Source organism: Oncorhynchus nerka, linkage group LG14, assembly GCF_034236695.1.
Source record: "Oncorhynchus nerka isolate Pitt River linkage group LG14, Oner_Uvic_2.0, whole genome shotgun sequence".
NCBI lineage: Eukaryota > Metazoa > Chordata > Actinopteri > Salmoniformes > Salmonidae > Oncorhynchus > Oncorhynchus nerka.
In genome coordinates, this window is record NC_088409.1 from 15,564,586 (window position 1) to 15,592,488 (window position 27,903).

The 27,903-nt window shown below is 40.7% G+C and overlaps 1 protein-coding gene across 1 annotated transcript in view; it reads right to left on the bottom strand.

Moving 5' to 3' along the window:
- LOC115118866 (rap guanine nucleotide exchange factor 5-like) overlaps window positions 1-27,903 on the bottom strand; it is a 78,038-nt gene that overhangs the window by 38,449 nt on the left and 11,686 nt on the right. Inside the window, exons 2-3 of the mRNA XM_065027167.1 lie at window positions 2,474-2,613; window positions 1,580-1,692 (exon numbers count right to left, since the gene is read on the bottom strand). Coding sequence (XP_064883239.1) covers window positions 1,580-1,692; window positions 2,474-2,613 — 253 coding nt within the window. The remainder of the gene's footprint in view (window positions 1-1,579; window positions 1,693-2,473; window positions 2,614-27,903) is intronic.

The window sequence follows — 27,903 nt, forward strand, 5'->3', positions numbered from 1 at the left end:
CATTCTCCCATCTCCCACTGCTCTATAGATCAGCCTCCCTCCTCCCATCTCCCACTGCTCTATATATCAGCCTCCCATCTCCCATTTCCCACTGCTCTATATATCAGCCTCCCTTCTCCCTTCTCCCACTGCTCTATATATCAGCCTCCCATCTCCATTCTCCCATCTCCCACTGCTCTATATATCAGCCTCCCATCTCCATTCTCCCATCTCCCACTGCTCTATATATCAGCCTCCCATCTCCATTCTCCCATCTCCCACTGCTCTATATATCAGCCTCCCATCTCCATTCTCCCATCTCCCACTGCTCTATATATCAGCTTCCCATCTCCATTCTCCCATCTCCCACTGCTCTATATATCAGCCTCCCTCCTCCCATCTCCCACTGCTCTATATATCAGCCTCCCATCTCCCATTTCCCACTGCTCTATATATCAGCCTCCCTTCTCCCACTGCTCTATATATCAGCCTCCCATCTCCCACTGCTCTACATATCAGCCTCCCTTCTCCCACTGCTCTGTATATCAGCCTCCCATTTCCCACTGCTCTACATATCAGCATCCCATCTCTCACTGCTCTACATATCAGCCTCCCTTCTCCCACTGCTCTATATATCAGCCTCCCTTCTCCCACTGCTCTATATATCAGCCTCCCATCTCCCACTGCTCTACATATCAGCCTCCCACCTCCCACTGCTCTATATATCAGCCTCCCATCTCCCACTGCTCTACATATCAGCCTCCCACCTCCCACTGCTCTATATATCAGCCTCCCATCTCCCACTGCTCTATATATCAGCCTCCCATCTCCCACTGCTCTCCTCCCACCTCCCACTGCTCTATATATCAGCCTCCCATCTCCCACTGCTCTACATATCAGCCTCCCACCTCCCACTGCTCTATATATCAGCCTCCCATCTCCCATCTCCCACTGCTCTACATATCAGCCTCCCTTTTCACACTGCTCTATATATCAGCCTCCCATCTCCCATCTCCCACTGCTCTATATATCAGCCTCCCATCTCCCATCTCCCACTGCTCTATATATCAGCCTCCCATCTCCCACTGCTCTATATATCAGCCTCCCATCTCCCATCTCCCACTGCTCTATATATCAGCCTCCCACCTCTCTTCTCCCATTTACCACCACTCTATATATCACTCTCCCAGGAGCAGCCTGCATCTCTCACTTTATCTCTCTCAATCTATTCTCTCTCTCTCTCTCTTTCTCTATCACCCTATTTCCTCATCACCATACATAGTCAAAGATCTTTAGTAAGAGACACTCCTCTCTCTCTCTCTCTCTCTCTCTCTCTCTCTCTCTCTCTCTCTCTCTCTCTCTCTCTCTTCAATTTAACAGGCTTTATTGGCATGGGAAACATATGTTTACATTGCCAAAGCAAGTGAAATAGATAATAAACAAAAGTGAAATATACAATAAAAAATGAACAGTCTCTCTGTCTCTCTCACGCCGCTTTAAAAATATTCACATAATTTAGCATAGATTAACATAGTTTAACATAAATTAAAAGTAGTAGCCAGAGGCCAAACATATAGATTTGGGGGGGTAAGTGACTGACCTGACTCCTTGATCTGCTGTGTGCTCCCCTGGTCATCATGGTGGTTGTCCAGCCTCATGACAGACAGCAGGTGTTCTAGGATCTTCTCTGGGGTCCCTGACACCACCACGTACCTGTCAGAGACAACACTGTCACTGGACGAGTCGTCCTCGATGGAGGACAGAGAGCGACTGCTGCTCCACACCTCCTCTCCATCCCCCTCTCCATCTGACTCCTCCTCGTCTATGTAGCGGAAGTAGGGGACATCGAAGGTGGGGACTTTGGTGGCCTTGGCCCCTTCCTCTACCCGGCTGGCGCTGTCACTGCCCCCGCTTCCACTGCTGCCTTCCTCTGAGTCTTCCTCCTCATCCTCCTCCTGCTCCACCAGAGCCACCGTTGCCAGCAGCCTGCCCTCCTCCCGCTGCCGCAGGTCCGGGGGTTGCCGCGGCCGAGTGCCCATCCTCAGCATGTCCCTGTGCCCCTTACAGCCGGTACCACTGTTGCCGTGGTTACTGCTGCATGCCTTCCCTCAGCCACCCATTGGCCCATCCGGCTAGCTGTCCACCTGCTGCAGCTGCTATAGAGCCCTGGGAGAACCCTGGTCCTGTGGTCTCCCTACCCCAGAGAGACTTCTCCACACCCAGCCTGAGACGGTGACACTCCCCTGTGTCTGCACAGCCAGTCAGCCAGTCAGCCAGCTACGGCTCACTCCTGGCTTACTCACTCTCTCTCACACACACACGCTAGCTCCATCCATCTGTGTGCTGTGAGCTGCAATGCAAGCACACGCCGCCTGTGTTTAGAAGTGTGTGTGTGTGTGTGTGTGTGTGGAGACTGAGGAGCAGAATGACTAGAAGGAGGGAGGAAAGAGAGAGAGTGAGAGGGAGGGGTGAAAGCGGAGAGACAGAGGCTTACCTCCTGTCCCCCTCCTCGGGTCTCCCCCCTCCCCTGGCCGATGCGGAGGGGGCTGGCCACTGTGACGACACTCTCTGGAGCACCAGCACCTCCTGGCCCCGCTCCCGCAGACATACACGGACTGCCTCGTCACTGTGGGCCTGGAGGGAGGGAGGGAGGGAGGGTGGGAGGGGGGAGGGAGGTAGGGGGGAGGGAGGGAGGAGCATAATCACTAAGGAGATTCCCTGTCTTTTCTTTTCCTCTCACCACATCCCACTGATTTCCATCACAATAGCCCTGTCACATCCAGTCCTCTGAATGAAAGACCCTCTCCATAGATTACAATAATCATTCATTCATTTTTTATCAGTAAACCCCAGTCAGGAATTGTATTTACAATCAAACGAAAGCATATTTTAATGAACAATTGTTCTTTAGAGGATATGAATGCTGTTTAGACCATGATTTATCTATCTGCCTTCCGTAACACTTTGGATGTGTTTTATGTGAGGAGCAGGTCTTAGTGTGGAGTAAAAACACTGGCTTTGAAGGGTTTGCTGTTGGCCTCAGAGGAGACAGTTCTGGGTTTTCTAATGTCACCCCTGTGTGCTCTGTGTGAGGGTTTCATAAGGAAGAGAGATAGGGACTGGTGCAGAAGACACGTTCACACACAGGAACACACACACACACACACACACACACACACACACACACACACACACACACACACACACACACACACTCACACACACACACACACACCGCGACGGCAATGTCACTTAATCACCAGAGTGTTATCAATCTTTCCCAGCCTTCAGGCACATAGGGAAAACACTTAACTGGTCATCTCTCTCTCTCTCACTCCATCCCCCCCTTCATTGCCACCCCCCCTCTCTTTCCACCCACACAGGAACAACAAACTCCTCTGCTGTGAATGCCTGTCCTCTGGCCACCCAGTCTCATGTAGTCATGGGTCAAGGATAGCAGTTTAACCCACTGAGACAATTACCACAACAACAACTACAATCTATGACTGTTCCTCACATGCAGTAGAGCAGAATAAGTTGTGAAGCAACATCAATTACTATACAGTACATCATGTATATTCAGTAGTAGTCAGATTATGCAGTCCACTCACTCTGTGGGAATACCCATGGGTTGAATTGGGATATTGTAGTAGTAACTGTCCCAGATAATGGTGTTAAATAATATTACGAGGTTATTGCTAGTGTCGCTCTAGATTAGACTAAGAGACTAAGAGGCAATGAAAGTGTGTGTGTGTGTGTGTGTGTGTGTGTGTGTGTGTGTGTGTGTGTGTGTGTGTGTGTGTGTGTGTGTGTGTGTGCTGTGTCGTTTTTTTCCCCTTAAGTCCTAATCAAGAGTGCATTATCTGTATCAATACCATTGGTTCAATAAGACAATAATGTGTTGAAGGGTGTGTAAATCAGAAAGAGAGTTACATCACCACTATAATCTGCATAGAGGGTTTAACACCGGCACCAATGCAGACGAAGGGGAAGTAACTAATTGAACCAATTAGGCCGGGGGATATTGGCTGGAGTGGAAACCGAGGGACACATGAAGGCCCTTTTAGGAATCGAGGTTGGGATGATGTGCAAGAGAAGTGTAGTGGGGAGTTGTGGGAACTGGGAAAAGGAAGTCACATTCAAGCATTTGCAGCTGTTTGGGTCATAACTGGACAAACACAAACACAAACACAAACGGATGCATAAATACCAGATGGAAATCACTATTCAGTTACCTCAGAGAGCATTAGGGATTAGTAGAGGGAGTGGATGAATACTGGAAAACGAATACATAAACACACAAACATAGTATTCTTAAACAAAATAGCCTGTAAAGGTGATTGTAATGGACCTGTAATGGTGATTGTAATGGACCTGTAATGGTGATTGTAATGGACCTGTAATGGTGATTGTAATGGTGATTGTAATGGACCTGTAATGGTGATTGTAATGGTGATTGTAATGGTGATTGTAATGGACCTGTAATGGTGATTGTAATGGACCTGTAATGGTGATTGTAATGGTGATTGTAATGGTGATTGTAATGGTGATTGTAATGGTGATTGTAATGGACCTGTAATGGTGATTATAAAGGACCTGTAATGGTGATTGTAATGGACCTGTAATGGTGATTGTAATGGACCTGTAATGGTGATTGTAATGGTCATTGTAATGGACCTGTAATGGTGATTGTAATGGTGATTGTAATGGTGATTGTAATGGACCTGTAATGGTGATTGTAATGGACCTGTAATGGTGATTGTAATGGTGATTGTAATGGACCTCTAATGGTGATTGTAATGGTGATTGTAATGGACCTGTAAAGGTGATTGTAATGGTGATTGTAATGGACCTGTAATGGTGATTGTAATGGACCTGTAATGGTGATTGTAATGGACCTGTAATGGTGATTGTAATGGACCTGTAATGGTGATTGTAATGGTGTAATGGTGATTGTAATGGACCTGTAATGGTGATTGTAATGGACCTGTAATGGTGATTGTAATGGTGATTGTAATGGACCTGTAATGGTGATTGTAATGGACCTGTAATGGTGATTGTAATGGACCTGTAATGGTGATTGTAATGGACCTGTAATGGTGATTGTAATGGTGATTGTAATGGACCTGTAATGGTGATTGTAATGGACCTGTAATGGTGATTGTAAAGGACCTGTAATGGTGATTGTAATGGACCTGTAATGGTGATTGTAATGGACCTGTAATGGTGATTGTAATGGACCTTTAATGGTGATTGTAATGGACCTGTAATGGTGATTATAAAGGACCTGTAATGGTGATTGTAATGGTGATTGTAAAGGACCTGTAATGGTGATTGTAATGGACATGTAATGGTGATTGTAATGGACCTGTAATGGTGATTGTAATGGACCTGTAATGGTGATTGTAATGGACCTTTAATGGTGATTGTAATGGACCTGTAATGGTGATTATAAAGGACCTGTAATGGTGATTGTAATGGACCTGTAATGGTGATTGTAATGGACCTTTAATGGTGATTGTAATGGTGATTGTAATGGCCCTGTAATGGTGATTGTAATGGTGATTGTAATGGACCTGTAATGGTGATTGTAAAGGACCTGTAATGGTGATTGTAATGGACCTTTAATGGTGATTGTAATGGTGATTGTAATGGACCTGTAATGGTGATTGTAATGGACCTGTAATGGTGATTGTAATGGACCTGTAATGGTGATTGTAATGGACCTGTAATGGTGATTTAATAAATGGACCTGTAATGGTGATTGTAATGGACCTGTAATGGTGATTGTAATGGACCTGTAATGGTGATTGTAATGGACCTGTAATGGTGATTGTAATGGACCTGTAATGGTGATTGTAATGGACCTGTAATGGTGATTGTAATGGACCTGTAATGGTGATTGTAATTGTGATTGTAATGGTGATTGTAATGGACCTGTAATGATTGTAATGGTGATTGTAATGGACCTGTAATGGTGATTGTAATGGACCTGTAATGGTGATTGTAATGGACCTGTAATGGTGATTGTAATGGACCTGTAATGGTGATTGTAATGGACCTGTAATGGTGATTGTAATGTGATTGTAATGGTGATTGTAATGGTGATTGTAAAGGACCTGTAATGGTGATTGTAATGGACCTGTAATGGTGATTGTAATGGACCTGTAATGGTGATTGTAATGGACCTGTAATGGTGATTGTAATGGACCTGTAATGGTGATTGTAATGGTGATTGTAATGGACCTGTAATGGTGATTGTAAAGGTGATTGTAATGGACCTGTAAAGGTGATTGTAATGGACCTGTAATGGTGATTGTAATGGTGATTGTAATGGACCTGTAATGGTGATTGTAATGGACCTGTAATGGTGATTGTAATGGTGATTGTAATGGACCTGTAATGGTGATTGTAATGGACCTGTAATGGTGATTGTAATGGACCTGTAATGGTGATTGTAATGGACCTGTAATGGTGATTGTAAAGGACCTGTAATGGTGATTGTAAAGGACCTGTAATGGTGATTGTAATGGACCTGTAATGGTGATTGTAATGGACCTGTAATGGTGATTGTAATGGTGATTGTAATGGACCTGTAATGGTGATTGTAATGGACCTGTAATGGTGATTGTAAAGGACCTGTAATGGTGATTGTAATGGACCTGTAATGGTGATTGTAATGGACCTGTAATGGTGATTGTAATGGACCTGTAAAGGTGATTGTAATGGACCTGTAATGGTGATTGTAATGGACCTGTAATGGTGATTGTAATGGACCTGTAATGGTGATTGTAAAGGACCTGTAATGGTGATTGTAATGGACCTGTAATGGTGATTGGTGATTGTAATGGACCTGTAATGGTGATTGTAATGGTGATTGTAATGGACCTGTAATGGTGATTGTAATGGTGATTGTAATGGACCTGTAATGGTGATTGTAATGGACCTGTAATGGTGATTGTAATGGTGATTGTAATGGACCTGTAATGGTGATTGTAATGGACCTGTAATGGTGATTGTAATGGTGATTGTAATGGACCTGTAATGGTGATTGTAAAGGACCTGTAATGGTGATTGTAATGGACCTGTAATGGTGATTGTATGGTGATTGTAATGGACCTGTAATGGTGATTGTAATGGACCTGTAATGGTGATTGTAATGGACCTGTAATGGTGATTGTAATGGACCTGTAATGGTGATTGTAATGGACCTGTAATGGTGATTGTAATGGTGTAATTGTAATGGACCTGTAATGGTGATTGTAATGGACCTGTAATGGTGATTGTAATGGACCTGTAATGGTGATTGTAATGGACCTGTAATGGTGATTGTAATGGACCTGTAATGGTGATTGACCTGTAAATGGTGATTGTAATGGTGATTGTAATGGACCTGTAATGGTGATTGTAATGGACCTGTAATGGTGATTGTAATGGACCTGTAATGGTGATTGTAATGGTGATTGTAATGGACCTGTAATGGTGATTGTAATGGTGATTGTAATGGACCTGTAATGGTGATTGTAATGGACCTGTAATGGTGATTGTAATGGACCTGTAATGGTGATTGTAATGGACCTGTAATGGTGATTGTAATGGACCTGTAATGGTGATTGTAATGGTGATTGTAATGGACCTGTAATGGTGATTGTAATGGACCTGTAATGGTGATTGTATGGTGATTGTAATGGACCTGTAATGGTGATTGTAATGGACCTGTAATGGTGATTGTAATGGACCTGTAATTGTGATTGTAATGGACCTGTAATGGTGATTGTAATGGACCTGTAATGGTGATTGTAATGGACCTGTAATGGTGATTGTAATGGTATGATTGTAATGGACCTGTAATGGTGATTGTAATGGACCTGTAATGGTGATTGTAATGGACCTGTAATGGTGATTGTAATGGACCTGTAATGGTGATTGTAAAGGACCTGTAATGGTGATTGTAAAATGGTGATTGTAATGGACCTGTAATGGTGATTGTAAAGGACCTGTAATGGTGATTGTAATGGACCTGTAATGGTGATTGTAATGGACCTGTAATGGTGATTGTAATGGACCTGTAATGGTGATTGTAATGGTGATTGTAATGGACCTGTAATGGTGATTGTAATGGACCTGTAATGGTGATTGTAAAGGACCTGTAATGGTGATTGTAATGGACCTGTAATGGTGATTGTAATGGTGATTGTAATGGTGATTGTAATGGACCTGTAATGGTGATTGTAATGGACCTGTAATGGTGATTGTAATGATTGTAATGGACCTGGTGATTGTAATGGACCTGTAATGGTGATTGTAATGGACCTGTAATGGTGATTGTAATGGACCTGTAATGGTGATTGTAATGGACCTGTAATGGTGATTGTAATGGTGATTGTAATGGTGATTGTAATGGACCTGTAATGGTGATTGTAATGGACCTGTAATGGTGATTGTAATGGACCTGTAATGGTGATTGTAATGGTGATTGTAATGGACCTGTAATGGTGATTGTAAAGGACCTGTAATGGTGATTGTAAATGGACCTGTAATGGTGATTGTAATGGACCTGTAATGGTGATTGTAATGGACCTGTAATGGTGATTGTAATTGTAATGGTGATTGTAATGGACCTGTAATGGTGATTGTAATGGACCTGTAATGGTGATTGTAATGGACCTGTAATGGTGATTGTAATGGACCTGTAATGGTGATTGTAATGGATTGTAATGGACCTGTAATGGTGATTGTAATGGACCTGTAATGGTGTGTAAATGGACCTGTAATGGTGATTGTAATGGACCTGTAATGGTGATTGTAAAGGTGATTGTAATGGACCTGTAATGGTGATTGTAATGGACCTGTAATGGTGATTGTAATGGACCTGTAATGGTGATTGTAATGGACCTGTAATGGTGATTGTAATGGTGATTGTAATGGACCTGTAATGGTGATTGTAAAGGACCTGTAATGGTGATTGTAATGGACCTGTAATGGTGATTGTAATGGACCTGTAATGGTGATTGTAAAGGACCTGTAATGGTGATTGTAATGGACCTGTAATGGTGATTGTAAAGGACCTGTAATGGTGATTGTAATGGACCTGTAATGGTGATTGTAATGGACCTGTAATGGTGATTGTAATGGACCTGTAATGGTGATTGTAATGGTGATTGTAATGGGTACCTGTAATGGTGATTGTAATGGACCTGTAATGGTGATTGTAATGGACCTGTAATGGTGATTGTAATGGACCTGTAATGGTGATTGTAATGGACCTGTAATGGTGATTGTAATGGACCTGTAATGGTGATTGTAATGTGATTGTAATGGTGATTGTAAATGGTGATTGTAATGGACCTGTAATGGTGATTGTAAAGGACCTGTAATGGTGATTGTAATGGACCTGTAATGGTGATTGTAATGGACCTGTAATGGTGATGGACCTGTAATGGTGATTGTAATGGACCTGTAATGGTGATTGATTGTAATGGACCTGTAATGGTGATTGTAATGGACCTGTAATGGTGATTGTAATTGTGATTGTAATGGACCTGTAATGGTGATTGTAATGGTGATTGTAATGGACCTGTAAGGTGATTGTAATGGTGATTGTAATGGACCTGTAATGGTGATTGTAATGGACCTGTAATGGTGATTGTAATGGACCTGTAATGGTGATTGTAATGGACCTGTAATGGTGATTGTAATGGACCTGTAATGGTGATTGTAATGGACCTGTAATGGTGATTGTAATGGACCTGTAATGGTGATTGTAATGGACCTGTAATGGTGATTGATTGTAATGGTGATTGTAATGGACCTGTAATGGTGATTGTAAAGGACCTGTAATGGTGATTGTAAAGGACTGACCTGTAATGGTGATTGTAATGGACCTGTAATGGTGATTGTAAAGGACCTGTAATGGTGATTGTAAAGGACCTGTAATGGTGATTGTAATGGACCTGTAATGGTGATTGTAATGGACCTGTAATGGTGATTGTAATGGACCTGTAATGGTGATTGTAATGGTGATTGTAATGGACCTGTAATGGTGATTGTAATGGGACCTGTAATGGTGATTGTTGTGATTGTAATGGACCTGTAATGGTGATTGTAATGGACCTGTAATGGTGATTGTAATGGACCTGTAATGGTGATTGTAATGGACCTGTAATGGTGATTGTAATGGTGATTGTAATGGACCTGTAATGGTGATTGTAATGGGACCTGTAATGGTGATTGTAATGGACCTGTAATGGTGATTGTAATGGACCTGTAATGGTGATTGTAATGGACCTGTAATGGTGATTGTAAATGGACCTGTAATGGTGATTGTAATGGACCTGTAATGGTGATTGTAATGGACCTGTAATGGTGATTGTAATGGACCTGTAATGGTAATGGTGATTGTAATGGACCTGTAATGGTGATTGTAATGGACCTGTAATGGTGATTGTAATGGACCTGTAATGGTGATTGTAATGGACCTGTAATGGTGATTGTAATGGACCTGTAATGGTGATTGTAATGGGACCTGTAATGGATTGTAATGGTGATTGTAATGGACCTGTAATGGTGATTGTAATGGACCTGTAATGGTGATTGTAATGGACCTGTAATGGTGATTGTAATGGACCTGTAATGGTGATTTGTAATGGTGATTGTAATGGACCTGTAATGGTGATTGTAATGGAATGGTGATTGTAATGGACCTGTAATGGTGATTGTAATGGTGATTGTAATGGACCTGTAATGGTGATTGTAATGGACCTGTAATGGTGATTGTAAAGGACCTGTAATGGTGATTGTAATGGACCTGTAATGGTGATTGTAAAGGACCTGTAATGGTGATTGTAATGGACCTGTAATGGTGATTGTAATGGTGATTGTAATGGACCTGTAAAGGGACCTGTAATGGTGATTGTAATGGACCTGTAATGGTGATTGTAATGGACCTGTAATGGATTGATTGTAATGGTGATTGTAATGATTGTAATGGATTGTAATGGACCTGTAATGGTGATTGTAATGGACCTGTAATGGTGATTGTAATGGACCTGTAATGGTGATTGTAATGGACCTGTAATGGTGATTGTAATGGACCTGTAATGGTGATTGTAATGGTGATTGTAATGGACCTGTAATGGTGATTGTAATGGACCTGTAATGGTGATTGTAAAGGACCTGTAATGGTGATTGTAATGGACCTGTAATGGTGATTGTAATGGACCTGTAATGGTGATTGTAAAGGACCTGTAATGGTGATTGTAATGGACCTGTAATGGTGATTGTAATGGACCTGTAATGGTGATTGTAATGGACCTGTAATGGTGATTGTAATGGACCTGTAATGGTGATTGTAATGGACCTGTAATGGTGATTGTAATGGTGATTGTAATGGACCTGTAATGGTGATTGTAATGGTGATTGTAATGGACCTGTAATGGTGATTGTAATGGACCTGTAATGGTGATTGTAATGGACCTGTAATGGTGATTGTAATGGACCTGTAATGGTGATTGTAAAGGACCTGTAATGGTGATTGTAAAGGACCTGTAATGGTGATTGTAATGGACCTGTAATGGTGATTGTAATGGACCTGTAATGGTGATTGTAATGGACCTGTAATGGTGATTGTAATGGGATTGTAATGGACCTGTAATGGTGATTGTAATGGACCTGTAATGGTGATTGTAATGGACCTGTAATGGTGATTGTAATGGACCTGTAATGGTGATTGTAATGGACCTGTAATGGTGATTGTAATGGTGATTGTAATGGACCTGTAATGGTGATTGTAATGGACCTGTAATGGTGATTGTAATGGACCTGTAATGGTGATTGTAATGGTGATTGTAATGGACCTGTAATGGTGATTGTAATGGACCTGTAATGGTGATTGTAATGGACCTGTAATGGTGATTGTAATGGACCTGTAATGGTGATTGTAATGGTGATTGTAATGGACCTGTAATGGTGATTGTAATGGACCTGTAATGGTGATTGTAATGGTGATTGTAATGGACCTGTAATGGTGATTGTAATGGTGATTGTAATGGACCTGTAATGGTGATTTAATGGTGATTGTAATGGACCTGTAATGGTGATTGTAATGGACCTGTAATGGTGATTGTAATGGACCTGTAATGGTGATTGTAATGGACCTGTAATGGTGATTGTAATGGACCTGTAATGGTGATTGTAATGGACCTGTAATGGTGATTGTAATGGACCTGTAATGGTGATTGTAATGGACCTGTAATGGTGATTGTAATGGACCTGTAATGGTGATTGTAATGGACCTGTAATGGTGATTGTAAAGGACCTGTAATGGTGATTGTAAAGGACCTGTAATGGTGATTGTAATGGACCTGTAATGGTGATTGTAATGGACCTGTAATGGTGATTGTAATGGACCTGTAATGGTGATTGTAATGGACCTGTAATGGTGATTGTAATGGACCTGTAATGGTGATTGTAATGGACCTGTAATGGTGATTGTAATGGACCTGTAATGGTGATTGTAATGGACCTGTAATGGTGATTGTAATGGTGATTGTAATGGACCTGTAATGGTGATTGTAAAGGACCTGTAATGGTGATTGTAATGGACCTGTAATGGTGATTGTAATGGACCTGTAATGGTGATTGTAATGGACCTGTAATGGTGATTGTAATGGTGATTGTAATGGACCTGTAATGGTGATTGTAATGGTGATTGTAATGGACCTGTAATGGTGATTGTAATGGACCTGTAATGGTGATTGTAATGGACCTGTAATGGTGATTGTAATGGACCTGTAATGGTGATTGTAATGGACCTGTAATGGTGATTGTAATGGACCTGTAATGGTGATTGTAATGGACCTGTAATGGTGATTGTAATGGTGATTGTAATGGACCTGTAATGGTGATTGTAATGGACCTGTAATGGTGATTGTAATGGACCTGTAATGGTGATTGTAATGGACCTGTAATGGTGATTGTAATGGACCTGTAATGGTGATTGTAATGGACCTGTAATGGTGATTGTAATGGACCTGTAATGGTGATTGTAATGGTGATTGTAATGGACCTGTAATGGTGATTGTAATGGACCTGTAATGGTGATTGTAATGGTGATTGTAATGGTGATTGTAATGGTGATTGTAATGGTGATTGTAATGGACCTGTAATGGTGATTGTAATGGACCTGTAATGGTGATTGTAATGGTGATTGATTGTAATGGACCTGTAATGGTGATTGTAATGGACCTGTAATGGTGATTGTAATGGACCTGTAATGGTGATTGTAATGGTGATTGTAATGGACCTGTAATGGTGATTGTAATGGACCTGTAATGGTGATTGTAATGGTGATTGTAATGGACCTGTAATGGTGATTGTAATGGTGATTGATTGTAATGGACCTGTAATGGTGATTGTAAAGGACCTGTAATGGTGATTGTAATGGACCTGTAATGGTGATTGTAATGGACCTGTAATGGTGATTGTAATGGACCTGTAATGGTGATTGTAATGGACCTGTAATGGTGATTGTAATGGTGATTGTAATGGACCTGTAATGGTGATTGTAATGGACCTGTAATGGTGATTGTAATAATGGGACCTGTAATGGTGATTGTAAAGGACCTGTAATGGTGATTGTAATGGACCTGTAATGGTGATTGTAATGGACCTGTAATGGTGATTGTAATGGACCTGTAATGGACCTGTAATGGTGATTGTAATGGACCTGTAATGGTGATTGTAATGGACCTGTAATGGTGATTGTAAAGGACCTGTAATGGTGATTGTAATGGACCTGTAATGGTGATTGTAATGGACCTGTAATGGTGATTGTAATGGACCTGTAATGGTGATTGTAATGGACCTGTAATGGTGATTGTAATGGTGATTGTAATGGACCTGTAATGGTGATTGTAATGGACCTGTAATGGTGATTGTAAAGGACCTGTAATGGTGATTGTAAAGGACCTGTAATGGTGATTGTAATGGACCTGTAATGGTGATTGTAATGGACCTGTAATGGTGATTGTAATGGACCTGTAATGGTGATTGTAATGGTGATTGTAATGGACCTGTAATGGTGATTGTGACCTGTAATGTGATTGTAAAGGACCTGTAATGGTGATTGTAATGGACCTGTAATGGTGATTGTAATGGACCTGTAATGGTGATTGTAATGGACCTGTAATGGTGATTGTAATGGTGTAATGGTGATTGTAATGGACCTGTAATGGTGATTGTAATGGACCTGTAATGGTGATGGACCTGTAATGGTGATTGTAAGTGACCTGTAATGGTGATTGTAATGGACTGTAATGGTGATTGTAATGGACCTGTAATGGTGATTGTAATGGTGATTGTAATGGACCTGTAATGGTGATTGTAATGGACCTGTAATGGTGATTGTAATGGACCTGTAATGGTGATTGTAATGGACCTGTAATGGTGATTGTAATGGACCTGTAATGGTGATTGTAATGGACCTGTAATGGTGATTGTAATGGACCTGTAATGGTGATAATGGTGATTGTAATGGACCTGTAATGGTGATTGTAAAGGACCTGTAATGGTGATTGTAATGGACCTGTAATGGTGATTGTAATGGACCTGTAATGGTGATTGTAATGGACCTGTAATGGTGATTGTAATGGACCTGTAATGGTGATTGTAATGGACCTGTAATGTGATTGTAATGGACCTGTAATGGTGATTGTAATGGACCTGTAATGGTGATTGTAATGGTGATTGTAATGGACCTGTAATGGTGATTGTAATGGATTGTAATGGTGATTGTAATGGTGATTGTAATGGACTGTAATGGTGATTGTAATGGTGATTGTAATGGATTGTAATGGTGATTGTAATGGATTGTAATGGTGATTGTAATGGTGATTGTAATGGACCTGTAGGTGCCTGGTGATTGTAATGGACCTGTAATGGTGATTGTAATGGACCTGTAATGGTGATTGTAATGGACCTGTAATGGTGATTGTAATGGACCTGTAATGGTGATTGTGAAATGGACCTGTAATGGTGATTGTAATGGACCTGTAATGGTGATTGTAATGGACCTGTAATGGTGATTGTAATGGACCTGTAATGGTGATTGTAATGGTGATTGTAATGTGATTGTAATGGACCTGTAATGGTGATTGTAATGGACCTGTAATGGTGATTGTAATGGACCTGTAATGGTGATTGTAATGGACCTGTAATGGTGATTGTAATGGACCTGTAATGGTGATTGTAAAGGACCTGTAATGGTGATTGTAAATGACCTGTAATGGTGATTGTAATGGACCTGTAATGGTGATTGTAAAGGACCTGTAATGGTGATTGTAAAGGACCTGTAATGATGATTGTAAAGGACCTGTAATGGTGATTGTAATGGACCTGTAATGGTGATTGTAATGGACCTGTAATGGTGATTGTAATGGACCTGTAATGGTGATTGTAATGGTGATTGTAATGGACCTGTAAAGGTGACTGTAATGGTGATTGTAATGGACCTGTAATGGTGATTGTAATGGACCTGTAATGGTGATTGTAATGGACCTGTAATGGTGATTGTAATGGACCTGTAATGGTGATTGTAAAGGTGATTGTAATGGACCTGTAAAGGTGATTGTAATGGACCTGTAATGGTGATTGTAAAGGACCTGTAATGGTGATTGTAATGGACCTGTAAAGGTGATTGTAATGGACCTGTAATGGTGATTGTAAAGGACCTGTAATGGTGATTGTAATGGACCTGTAATGGTGATTGTAATGGACCTGTAATGGTGATTGTAATGGACCTGTAATGGTGATTGTAATTGTGATTGTAATGGACCTCTAATGGTGATTGTAATGGTGATTGTAATGGACCTGTAAAGGTGATTGTAATGGTGATTGTAATGGACCTGTAATGGTGATTGTAATGGACCTGTAATGGTGATTGTAATGGACCTGTAATGGTGATTGTAATGGACCTGTAATGGTGATTGTAAAGGACCTGTAATGGTGATTGTAAAGGACCTGTAATGGTGATTGTAAAGGACCTGTAATGGTGATTGTAAAGGACCTGTAATGGTGATTGTAAAGGACCTGTAATGGTGATTGTAATGGACCTGTAATGGTGATTGATTGTAATGGTGATTGTAATGGACCTGTAAAGGTGATTGTAATGGACCTGTAATGGTGATTGTAATGGTGATTGTAATGGACCTGTAATGGTGATTGTAAAGGACCTGTAATGGTGATTGTAAATGACCTGTAATGGTGATTGTAATGGACCTGTAATGGTGATTGTAAAGGACCTGTAATGGTGATTGTAAATGGACCTGTAATGGTGATTGTAAAGGACCTGTAATGGTGATTGTAATGGACCTGTAATGGTGATTGTAATGGACCTGTAATGGTGATTGTAATGGACCTGTAATGGTGATTGTAATGGTGATTGTAATGGACCTGTAATGGTGATTGTAATGGTGATTGTAATGGACCTGTAATGGTGATTGTAATGGACCTGTAATGGTGATTGTAATGGACCTGTAATGGTGATTGTAATGGTGATTGTAATGGACCTGTAATGGTGATTGTAATGGACCTGTAATGGTGATTGTAATGGACCTGTAATGGTGATTGTAATGGACCTGTAATGGTGATTGTAATGGACCTGTAATGGTGATTGTAAAGGACCTGTAATGGTGATTGTAATGGACCTGTAATGGTGATTGTAATGGACCTGTAATGGTGATTGTAATGGACCTGTAATGGTGATTGTAATAATGGTGATTGTAATGGACCTGTAATGGTGATTGTAATGGTGATTGTAATGGACCTGTAATGGTGATTGTAATGGACCTGTAATGGTGATTGTAATGGACCTGTAATGGTGATTGTAATGGACCTGTAATGGTGATTGTAATGGACCTGTAATGGTGATTGTAAAGGACCTGTAATGGTGATTGTAATGGACCTGTAATGGTGATTGCAAAGGACCTGTAATGGTGATTGTAAAGGACCTGTAATGGTGATTGTAAATGGACCTGTAATGGTGATTGTAATGGACCTGTAATGGTGATTGTAATGGACCTGTAATGGTGATTGTAATGGACCTGTAATGGTGATTGTAATGGACCTGTAATGGTGATTGTAATGGACCTGTAATGGTGATTGTAATGGACCTGTAATGGTGATTGTAATGGACCTGTAATGGTGATTGTAATGGACCTGTAATGGTGATTGTAATGGACCTGTAATGGACCTGTAATGGTGATTGTAATGGACCTGTAATGGTGATTGTAAAGGACCTGTAATGGTGATTATAATGGACCTGTAATGGTGATTGTAATGGACCTGTAATGGTGATTGTAATGGACCTGTAATGGTGATTGTAATGGTGATTGTAATGGACCCTGTAATGGTGATTGTAATGGTGATTGTAATGGACCTGTAATGGTGATTGTAATGGACCTGTAATGGTGATTGTAATGGACCTGTAATGGTGATTGTAATGGTGATTGTAATGGACCTGTAATGGTGATTGTAATGGACCTGTAATGGTGATTGTAATGGACCTGTAATGGTGATTGTAATGGACCTGTAATGGTGATTGTAATGGACCTGTAATGGTGATTGTAATGGACCTGTAATGGTGATTGTAATGGACCTGTAATGGTGATTGTAATGGACCTGTAATGGTGATTGTAATGGACCTGTAATGGTGATTGTAATGGTGATTGTAATGGACCTGTAATGGTGATTGTAATGGTGATTGTAATGGACCTGTAATGGTGATTGTAATGGTGATTGTAATGGACCTGTAATGGTGATTGTAATGGACCTGTAATGGTGATTGTAATGGACCTGTAATGGTGATTGTAATGGACCTGTAATGGTGATTGGAATGGTGATTGTAATGGACCTGTAATGGTGATTGTAATGGACCTGTAATGGTGATTGTAAAGGATTGTAAATGGACCTGTAATGGTGATTGTAATGGACCTGTAATGGTGATTGTAAAGGTGATTGTAATGGACCTGTAATGGTGATTGTAATGGACCTGTAATGGTGATTGTAATGGACCTGTAATGGTGATTGTAATGGACCTGTAAATGGTGATTGTAATGGACCTGTAATGGTGATTGTAATGGACCTGTAATGGTGATTGTGATTGTAATGGACCTGTAATGGTGATTGTAATGGACCTGTAATGGTGATTGTAATGGTGATTGTAATGGACCTGTAATGGTGATTGTAAAGGACCTGTAATGGTGATTGTAATGGACCTGTAATGGTGATTGTAATGGACCTGTAATGGTGATTGTAATTGTGATTGTAATGGACCTCTAATGGTGATTGTAATGGTGATTGTAATGGACCTGTAAAGGTGATTGTAATGGTGATTGTAATGGACCTGTAATGGTGATTGTAATGGACCTGTAATGGTGATTGTAATGGACCTGTAATGGTGATTGTAATGGACCTGTAATGGTGATTGTAATGGACCTGTAATGGTGATTGTAATGGACCTGTAATGGTGATTGTAATGGACCTGTAATGGTGATTGTAATGGTGATTGTAATGGACCTGTAATGGTGATTGTAATGGACCTGTAATGGTGATTGTAATGGACCTGTAATGGTGATTGTAATGGACCTGTAATGGTGATTGTAAAGGACCTGTAATGGTGATTGTAATGGACCTGTAATGGTGATTGTAATGGACCTGTAATGGTGATTGTAATGGACCTGTAATGGTGATTGTAATGGACCTGTAATGGTGATTGTAATGGACCTGTAATGGTGATTGTAATGGGACCTGTAATGGACCTGTAATGGTGATTGTAATGGTGATTGTAATGGACCTGTAATGGTGATTGTAATGGACCTGTAATGGTGATTGTAATGGACCTGTAATGGTGACCTGTAATGGTGATTGTAATGGACCTGTAATGGTGATTGTAAAGGACCTGTAATGGTGATTGTAATGGACCTGTAATGGTGATTGTAATGGACCTGTAATGGTGATTGTAATGGACCTGTAATGGTGATTGTAATGGACCTGACCTGTAATGTGATTGTAATGGGACCTGTAATGGTGATTGTAATGGACCTGTAATGGTGATTGTAATGGACCTGTAATGTGATTGATTGTAATGGTGATTGTAATGGACCTGTAATGGTGATTGTAAAGGACCTGTAATGGTGATTGTAAGGACCTGTAATGGTGATTGTAATGGTGACCTGTAATGGTGATTGTAATGGACCTGTAATGGTGATTGTAATGGACCTGTAATGGTGATTGTAATGGTGATTGTAATGGACCTGTAATGGTGATTGTAATGGACCTGTAATGGTGATTGTAATGGACCTGTAATGGTGATTGTAATGGACCTGTAATGGTGATTGTAAATGGTGATTGTAATGGACCTGTAATGGTGATTGTAATGGACCTGTAATGGTGATTGTAAAGGACCTGTAATGGTGATTGTAATGGACCTGTAATGGTGATTGTAATGGACCTGTAATGGTGATTGTAAAGGACCTGTAATGGTGATTGTAATGGACCTGTAATGGTGATTGTAATGGACCTGTAATGGTGATTGTAATGGACCTGTAATGGTGATTGTAAACCTGTTGTGATTGTAATGGACCTGTAATGGTGATTGTAATGGTGATTGTAATGGACCTGTAATGGTGATTGTAATGGACCTGTAATGGTGATTGTAATGGACCTGTAATGGTGATTGTAATGGACCTGTAATGGTGATTGTAATGGACCTGTAATGGTGATTGTAAAGGACCTGTAATGGTGATTGTAAAGGACCTGTAATGGTGATTGTAATGGACCTGTAATGGTGATTGTAAAGGACCTGTAATGGTGATTGTAATGGACCTGTAATGGTGATTGTAATGGACCTGTAATGGTGATTGTAATGGTGATTGTAATGGACCTGTATTGTAATGTGATTGTAATGGACCTGTAATGGTGATTGTAATGGACCTGTAATGGTGATTGTAATGGACCTGTAATGGTGATTGTAATGGACCTGTAATGGTGATTGTAATGGACCTGTAATGGTGATTGTAATGGACCTGTAATGGTGATTGTAATGGTGATTGTAATGGACCTGTAATGGTGATTGTAAAGGACCTGTAATGGTGATTATAAATGGACCTGTAATGGTGATTGTAATGGACCTGTAATGGTGATTGTAATGGACCTGTAATGGTGATTGTAATGGACCTGGTGATTGTAATGGACCTGTAATGGTGATTGATTGTAATGGTGATTGTAATGGACCTGTAATGGTGATTGTAATGGACCTGTAATGGTGATTGTAATTGTGATTGTAATGGACCTGTAATGGTGATTGTAATGGTGATTGTAATGGACCTGTAAAGGTGATTGTAATGGACCTGTAATGGTGATTGTAATGGACCTGTAATGGTGATTGTAATGGACCTGTAATGGTGATTGTAATGGACCTGTAATGGTGATTGTAATGGACCTGTAATGGTGATTGTAATGGACCTGTAATGGTGATTGTAATGGACCTGTAATGGTGATTGTAATGGACCTGTAATGGTGATAATGGACCTGTAATGGTGATTGTAATGGACCTGTAATGGTGATTGTAATGGACCTGTAATGGTGATTGTAATGGACCTGTAATGGTGATTGTAATGGACCTGTAATGGTGATTGTAAAGGACCTGTAATGGTGATTGTAATGGACCTGTAATGGTGATTGTAATGGACCTGTAATGGTGATTGTAATGGACCTGTAATGGTGATTGTAATGGACCTGTAATGGTGATTGTAATGGTGATTGTAATGGACCTGTAATGGTGATTGTAATGGACCTGTAATGGTGATTGATTAATAGACCTGTAATGGTGATTGTAATGGACCTGTAATGGTGATTGTAATGGACCTGTAATGGTGATTGTAATGGACCTGTAATAATGATTGTAATGGACCTGTAATGGTGATTGTAATGGACCTGTAATGGTGATTGTAATGGTGATTGTAATGGACCTGTAATGGTGATTGTAATGGTGATTGTAATGGACCTGTAATGGTGATTGTAATGGACCTGTAATAGGTGATTGTAATAGACCTGTAATGGTGATTGTAATGGACCTGTAATGTAATGGTGATTGTAATGGACCTGTAATAGGTGATTACAGTAGACCTGTAATGGTGATTGTAATGGTGATTGTAATGGACCTGTAATGGTGATTGTAATGGACCTGTAATGATGGTGACCTGTAATGGTGATTGTAATGGACCTGTAATGGTGATTGTAATGGACCTGTAATGGTGATTGTAATGGACCTGTAATGGTGATTGTAATGGACCTGTAATGGTGATTGTAATGGACCTGTAAATGGTGATTGTAATGGACCTGTACAGTAGATTGGTGATTGTAATGGACCTGTAATGGTGATTGATAGACCTGTAATGGTGATTGTAATGGACCTGTAATGGTGATTGTAATGGACCTGTAATGGTGATTGTAAGACCTGTAATGGTGATTGTAAAGGACCTGTAATGGTGATTGTAAGGACCTGTAATGGTGATTGTAATGGACCTGTAATACAGTGATTGTAATGGACCTGTAATGGTTAATTGATTAATGGACCCTAATGGTGATTGTAATGGTGATTGTAATGGACCTGTAATGGTGATTGTAATGGTGATTGTAATGGACCTGTAATGGTGATTGTAATGGACCTGTAATGGTGATTGTAATGGACCTGTAATGGTGATTGTAATGGACCTGTAATGGTGATTGTAATGGACCTGTAATGGTGATTGTAATGGACCTGTAAATGTGATTGTAATGGACCTGTAATGGTGATTGTAATGGTGATTGTAATGGACCTGTAATGGTGATTGTAAAGGACCTGTAATGGTGATTGTAAATGACCTGTAATGGTGATTGTAATGGACCTGTAATGGTGATTGTAAAGGACCTGTAATGGTGATTGTAAAGGACCTGTAATGATGATTGTAAAGGACCTGTAATGGTGATTGTAATGGACCTGTAATGGTGATTGTAATGGACCTGTAATGGTGATTGTAATGGACCTGTAATGGTGATTGTAATGGTGATTGTAATGGACCTGTAATGGTGATTGTAATGGTGATTGTAATGGACCTGTAATGGTGATTGTAATGGACCTGTAAAGGTGATTGTAATGGACCTGTAATGGTGATTGTAATGGTGATTGTAATGGACCTGTAATGGTGATTGTAAAGGACCTGTAATGGTGATTGTAAAGGACCTGTAATGGTGATTGTAATGGACCTGTAATGGTGATTGTAAAGGACCTGTAATGGTGATTGTAAAGGACCTGTAATGGTGATTGTAAAGGACCTGTAATGGTTATTGTAAAGGACCTGTAATGGTGATTGTAATGGACTGTTTGAACCAGGAAGAGTGATTCTATATCTCTCCTCCATTCCATCTCATTATTTCTCTCATCGGATATCTGAACATGTCAGCTTTGCAAGCAGCCATGCATGATGATTTCTGACAAGTATACAGTTTGCATAATAAACCAATTAAATTAATGGTTGAAGCATTTGACATTCAGTAAAGTTGGTGATATTTAGGCAGTAGATACAGAGACAGAATAGTACCCTATTCCCTGTACAGTGCACTACTTTTGACCAGAGGCCTATGGGTGGGGGGATGGGAATAGGGTGCCATTTGGGATGCACATTATTAATAGGTGGTAGAATACAGTAGATTAATACGTAGTAGAGTACAATAGATTAATAGATAGTAGAGTACAGTAGATTAATACGTAGTAGAGTACAGTAGATTAATAGATGGTAGAATACAATAGATTAATAGATGGTAGAGTACAGTAGATTAATAGAGAGTAGAGTACAGTAGATTAATAGATAGTAGAGTACAATAGATTAATAGATAGTAGAGTACAGTAGATTAATACGTAGTAGAGTACAGTAGATTAATAGATGGTAGAATACAATAGATTAATAGATGGTAGAGTACAGTAGATTAATAGATGGTAGAATACAATATATTAATAGATAGTAGAGTACAGTAGATTAATAGATGGTAGAGTACAGTAGATTAATAGGTGGTAGAGTACAGTAGATTAATAGGTGGTAGAGTACAGTAGATTAATAGGTGGTAGAGTACAATAGATTAATAGGTGATGGAGTACAGTAGATTAATAGGTGATGGAGTAGAGTAGATTAATAGATGGTAGAGTACAGTAGATTAATAGGTGGTAGAGTACAGTAGATTAATAGGTGATGGAGTACAGTAGATTAATAGATGGTAGAATACAATAGATTAATAGGTGGTAGAGTACAGTAGATTAATAGATGGTAGAGTACAGTAGATGAATAGGTGATGGAGTACAGTAGATTAATAGATGGTAGAGTACAGTAGATTAATAGATGGTAGAGTACAATAGATTAATAGGTGGTAGAGTACAGTAGATTAATAGGTGATGGAGTACAGTAGATTAATAGATGGTAGAGTACAGTAGATTCATAGATAGTAGAGTACAGTAGATTCATAGATAGTAGAGTACAGTAGATTCATAGATAGTAGAGTACAGTAGATTAATAGATGGTAGAGTACAATAGATTAATAGATAGTAGAGTACAGTAGATTAATAGATGGTAGAGTACAGTAGATTAATAGGTGGTAGAGTACAGTAGATTAATAGGTGGTAGAGTACAGTAGATTAATAGATGGTAGAGTACAGTAGATTAATAGATAGTAGAGTACAGTAGATTAATAGATGGTAGAGTACAGTAGATTAATAGATAGTAGAGTACAGTAGATTAATAGATAGTAGAGTACAGTAGATTAATAGATGGTAGAATACAATAGATTACTAGATGGTAGAGTACAGCAGATTAATAGGTGGTAGAGTAGAGTAGATTAATAGGTGATGGAGTACAGTAGATTAATAGATAGTAGAGTACAGTAGATTAATAGGTGATGGAGTACAGTAGATTAATAGATGGTAGAATACAATAGATTAATAGATGGTAGAGTACAGTAGATGAATAGGTGATGGAGTACAGTAGATTAATAGGTGGTAGAGTACAGTTGATTAATAGGTGATGGAGTACAGTAGATTAATAGATGGTAGAGTACAGTAGATTCATAGATAGTAGAGTACAGTAGATTCATAGATAGTAGAGTACAGTAGATTCATAGATAGTAGAGTACAGTAGATTAATAGATGGTAGAGTACAATAGATTAATAGATAGTAGAGTACAGTAGATTAATAGATGGTAGAGTACAGTAGATTAATAGGTGGTAGAGTACAGTAGATTAATAGGTGGTAGAGTACAGTAGATTAATAGGTGGTAGAGTACAGTAGATTAATAGGTGGTAGAGTACAGTAGATTAATAGATAGTAGAGTACAGTAGATTAATAGGTGATGGAGTACAGTAGATTAATAGATGGTAGAATACAATAGATTAATAGATGGTAGAGTACAGTAGATTAATAGGTGATGGATATAGGTGCAGCTGTTTGGGTCATAACTGGACAAACACAAACACAAACACAAACGGATGCATAAATACCAGATGGAAATCACTATTCAGTTACCTCAGAGAGCATTAGGGATTAGTAGAGGGAGTGGATGAATACTGGAAAACGAATACATAAACACACAAACATAGTATTCTTCAACAAAATATCCTGTAAAGGTGATTGTAATGGACCTGTAATGGTGATTGTAATGGACCTGTAATGGTGATTGTAAAGGACCTGTAATGGTGATTGTAATGGACCTGTAATAGTGATTGTAATGGCCCTGTAATGGTGATTGTAATGGACCTGTAATGGTGATTGTAATGGTGATTGTATAGGTGGTAGAGTACAGTAGATTAATAGGTGGTAGAGTACAGTAGATTAATAGATGGTAGAGTACAGTAGATTAATAGGTGGTAGAGTACAGTAGATTAATAGGTGGTAGAGTACAGTAGATTAATAGATGGTAGAGTACAGTAGATTAATAGGTGGTAGAGTACAGTAGATTAATAGATAGTAGAGTACAGTAGATTAATAGATGGTAGAGTACAGTAGATTAATAGATAGTAGAGTACAGTAGATTAATAGATAGTAGAGTACAGTAGATTAATAGATGGTAGAATACAATAGATTACTAGATGGTAGAGTACAGCAGATTAATTGGTGGTAGAGTACAGTAGATTAATAGGTGATGGAGTACAGTAGATTAATAGATAGTAGAGTACAGTAGATTAATAGGTGATGGAGTACAGTAGATTAATAGATGGTAGAATACAATATATTAATAGATGGTAGAGTACAGTAGATTAATAGATGGTAGAGTACAGTAGATTAATAGATGGTAGAGTACAATAGATTAATAGGTGGTAGAGTACAGTAGATTAATAGGTGATGGAGTACAGTAGATTAATAGATGGTAGAGTACAGTAGATTAATAGATAGTAGAGTACAGTAGATTAATAGGTGATGAAGTACAGTAGATTAATAGATAGTAGAGTACAGTAGATTAATAGATAGTAGAGTACAGTAGATTAATAGGTGGTAGAGTACAGTAGATTAATAGATGGTAGAGTACAGTAGATTAATAGGTGATGAAGTACAGTAGATTAATAGGTGGTAGAGTACAATAGATTAATAGATAGTAGAGTACAGTAGATTAATAGGTGATGAAGTACAGTAGCCATGCACATTCTAATCATGTCTGTAACTGGCGTAATTGGTGCCCGTTGAATGATTGACACTGCTGGGTCTAGACTGGAGTACTTAGTGTTACATAATGAGGAGTCTACTGCATGCTACACACACACACACACACACACACACACACACACACACACACACACACACACACACACACACACACACACACACACACACACACACACACACACACACACACACACACCTCTGCATGCCATTAGGCAGGCAGACAGGCTGGAAGTGGCTGCAGTTTTCTGCTCTAATTGACTATTGCACTGAGGCATCCAGGGACCTTCAGCACAGCACCACTTCCTGACACATTTCAACTGATCCCAAAGCATGGCCACACACACACACACACATGCACAAACTAATGCACATCCACATAAGTAAAAAGCTGTCCATCAATGAGCAGAGCACTTTCCCCAACACAGGCAGTACAAAAACACACAATCAGATCTGGACTCCCAAATGGCAGCCCATCTCCCCTCGTCAAAGGGAGTGCACTGTATAGGGAAAAGGTGCCGTCTCTGACGCAGATTTTACAGGGAGGGACTTTTTCATGCGTATCCAAAAAGACCATTAATGGTAATGTTATTGGAAGTTCCTTACACAGTACAGTGACTGTGTCCCAAAGGGCACCCTATTCCCTACATAGTGCAATACTTTTGATCAGGGCCCATAGGGGCTTTGGTGACAAGCAGTGCACTATGTAGGGAATATGGTGCCATTTGGGATGCAGGCAGTGAGTCAAGGTGGGATTTGCAGAACATTACAGTTTCCCAGAATCTGAGGGCTGTGCTTCTCAGCATCCTGCTTCACAACATGATGAAAGCTTAACAACACAGCTGCTTTCTATGAACCCTGTACAGGGGCTGTGACAGACTAGTGCCCTGTACAGGGGCTGTGACAGACTAGTGCCCTGTACAGGGGCTGTGACAGACTAGTGCCCTGTACAGGGGTGTGACAGACTAGTGCCCTGTACAGGGGCTGTGACAGACTAGTGCCCTGTACAGGGGCTGTAACAGACTAGTGCCCTGTACAGGGGCTATGACAGACTAGTGCCCTGTACAGGGGCTGTGACAGACTAGTGCCCTGTACAGGGGCTGTGACAGACTAGTGCCCTGTACAGGGGCTATGACAGACTAGTGCCCTGTACAGGGGCTGTGACAGACTAGTGCCCTGTACAGGGGCTGTGACAGACTAGTGCCCTGTACAGGGCTGTGACAGACTAGTGCCCTGTACAGGGGCTGTGACAGACTAGTGCCCTGTACAGGGGCTGTGACAGACTAGTGCCCTGTACAGGGGCTGTGACAGACTAGTGCCCTGTACAGGGGCTGTGACAGACTAGTGCCCTGTACAGGGGCTGTGACAGACTAGTGCCCTACAGGGCTGTGACAGACTAGTGCCCTACAGGGGCTGTGACAGACTAGTGCCCTGTACAGGGGGGACTAGTGCCCTGTACAGGGGCTGTGACAGACAGTGCCCTGTACAGGGGCTGTGACAGACTAGTGCCCTGTACAGGGGCTGTGACAGACTAGTGCCCTGTACAGGGGCTGTGACAGGGCTGTGACAGACTAGTGCCCTGTACAGGGGCTGTGACAGACTAGTGCCCTGTACAGGGGCTGTGACAGACTAGTGCCCTGTACAGGGGCTGTGACAGACTAGTGCCCTGTACAGGGGCTGTGACAGACTAGTGCCCTGTACAGGGGCTGTGACAGACTAGTGCCCTGTACAGGGGCTGTGACAGACTAGTGCCCTGTACAGGGGCTGTGACAGACTAGTGCCCTGTACAGGGGCTGTGACAGACTAGTGCCCTGTACAGGGGCTGTGACAGACTAGTGCCCTGTACAGGGGGCTGTGACAGACTAGTGCCCTGTACAGGGGCTGTGACAGACTAGTGCCCTGTACAGGGGCTGTGACAGACTAGTGCCCCCTGTGACAGACAGTGGGCTGTGACAGACTAGTGCCCTGTACAGGGGCTGTGACAGACTAGTGCCCTGTACAGGGGCTGTGACAGACTAGTGCCCTGTACAGGGGCTGTGACAGACTAGTGCCCTGTACAGGGGCTGTGACAGACTAGTGCCCTGTACAGGGGCTGTGACAGACTAGTGCCCTGTACAGGGGCTGTGACAGACTAGTGCCCTGTACAGGGGCTGTGACAGACTAGTGCCCTGTACAGGGGCTGTGACAG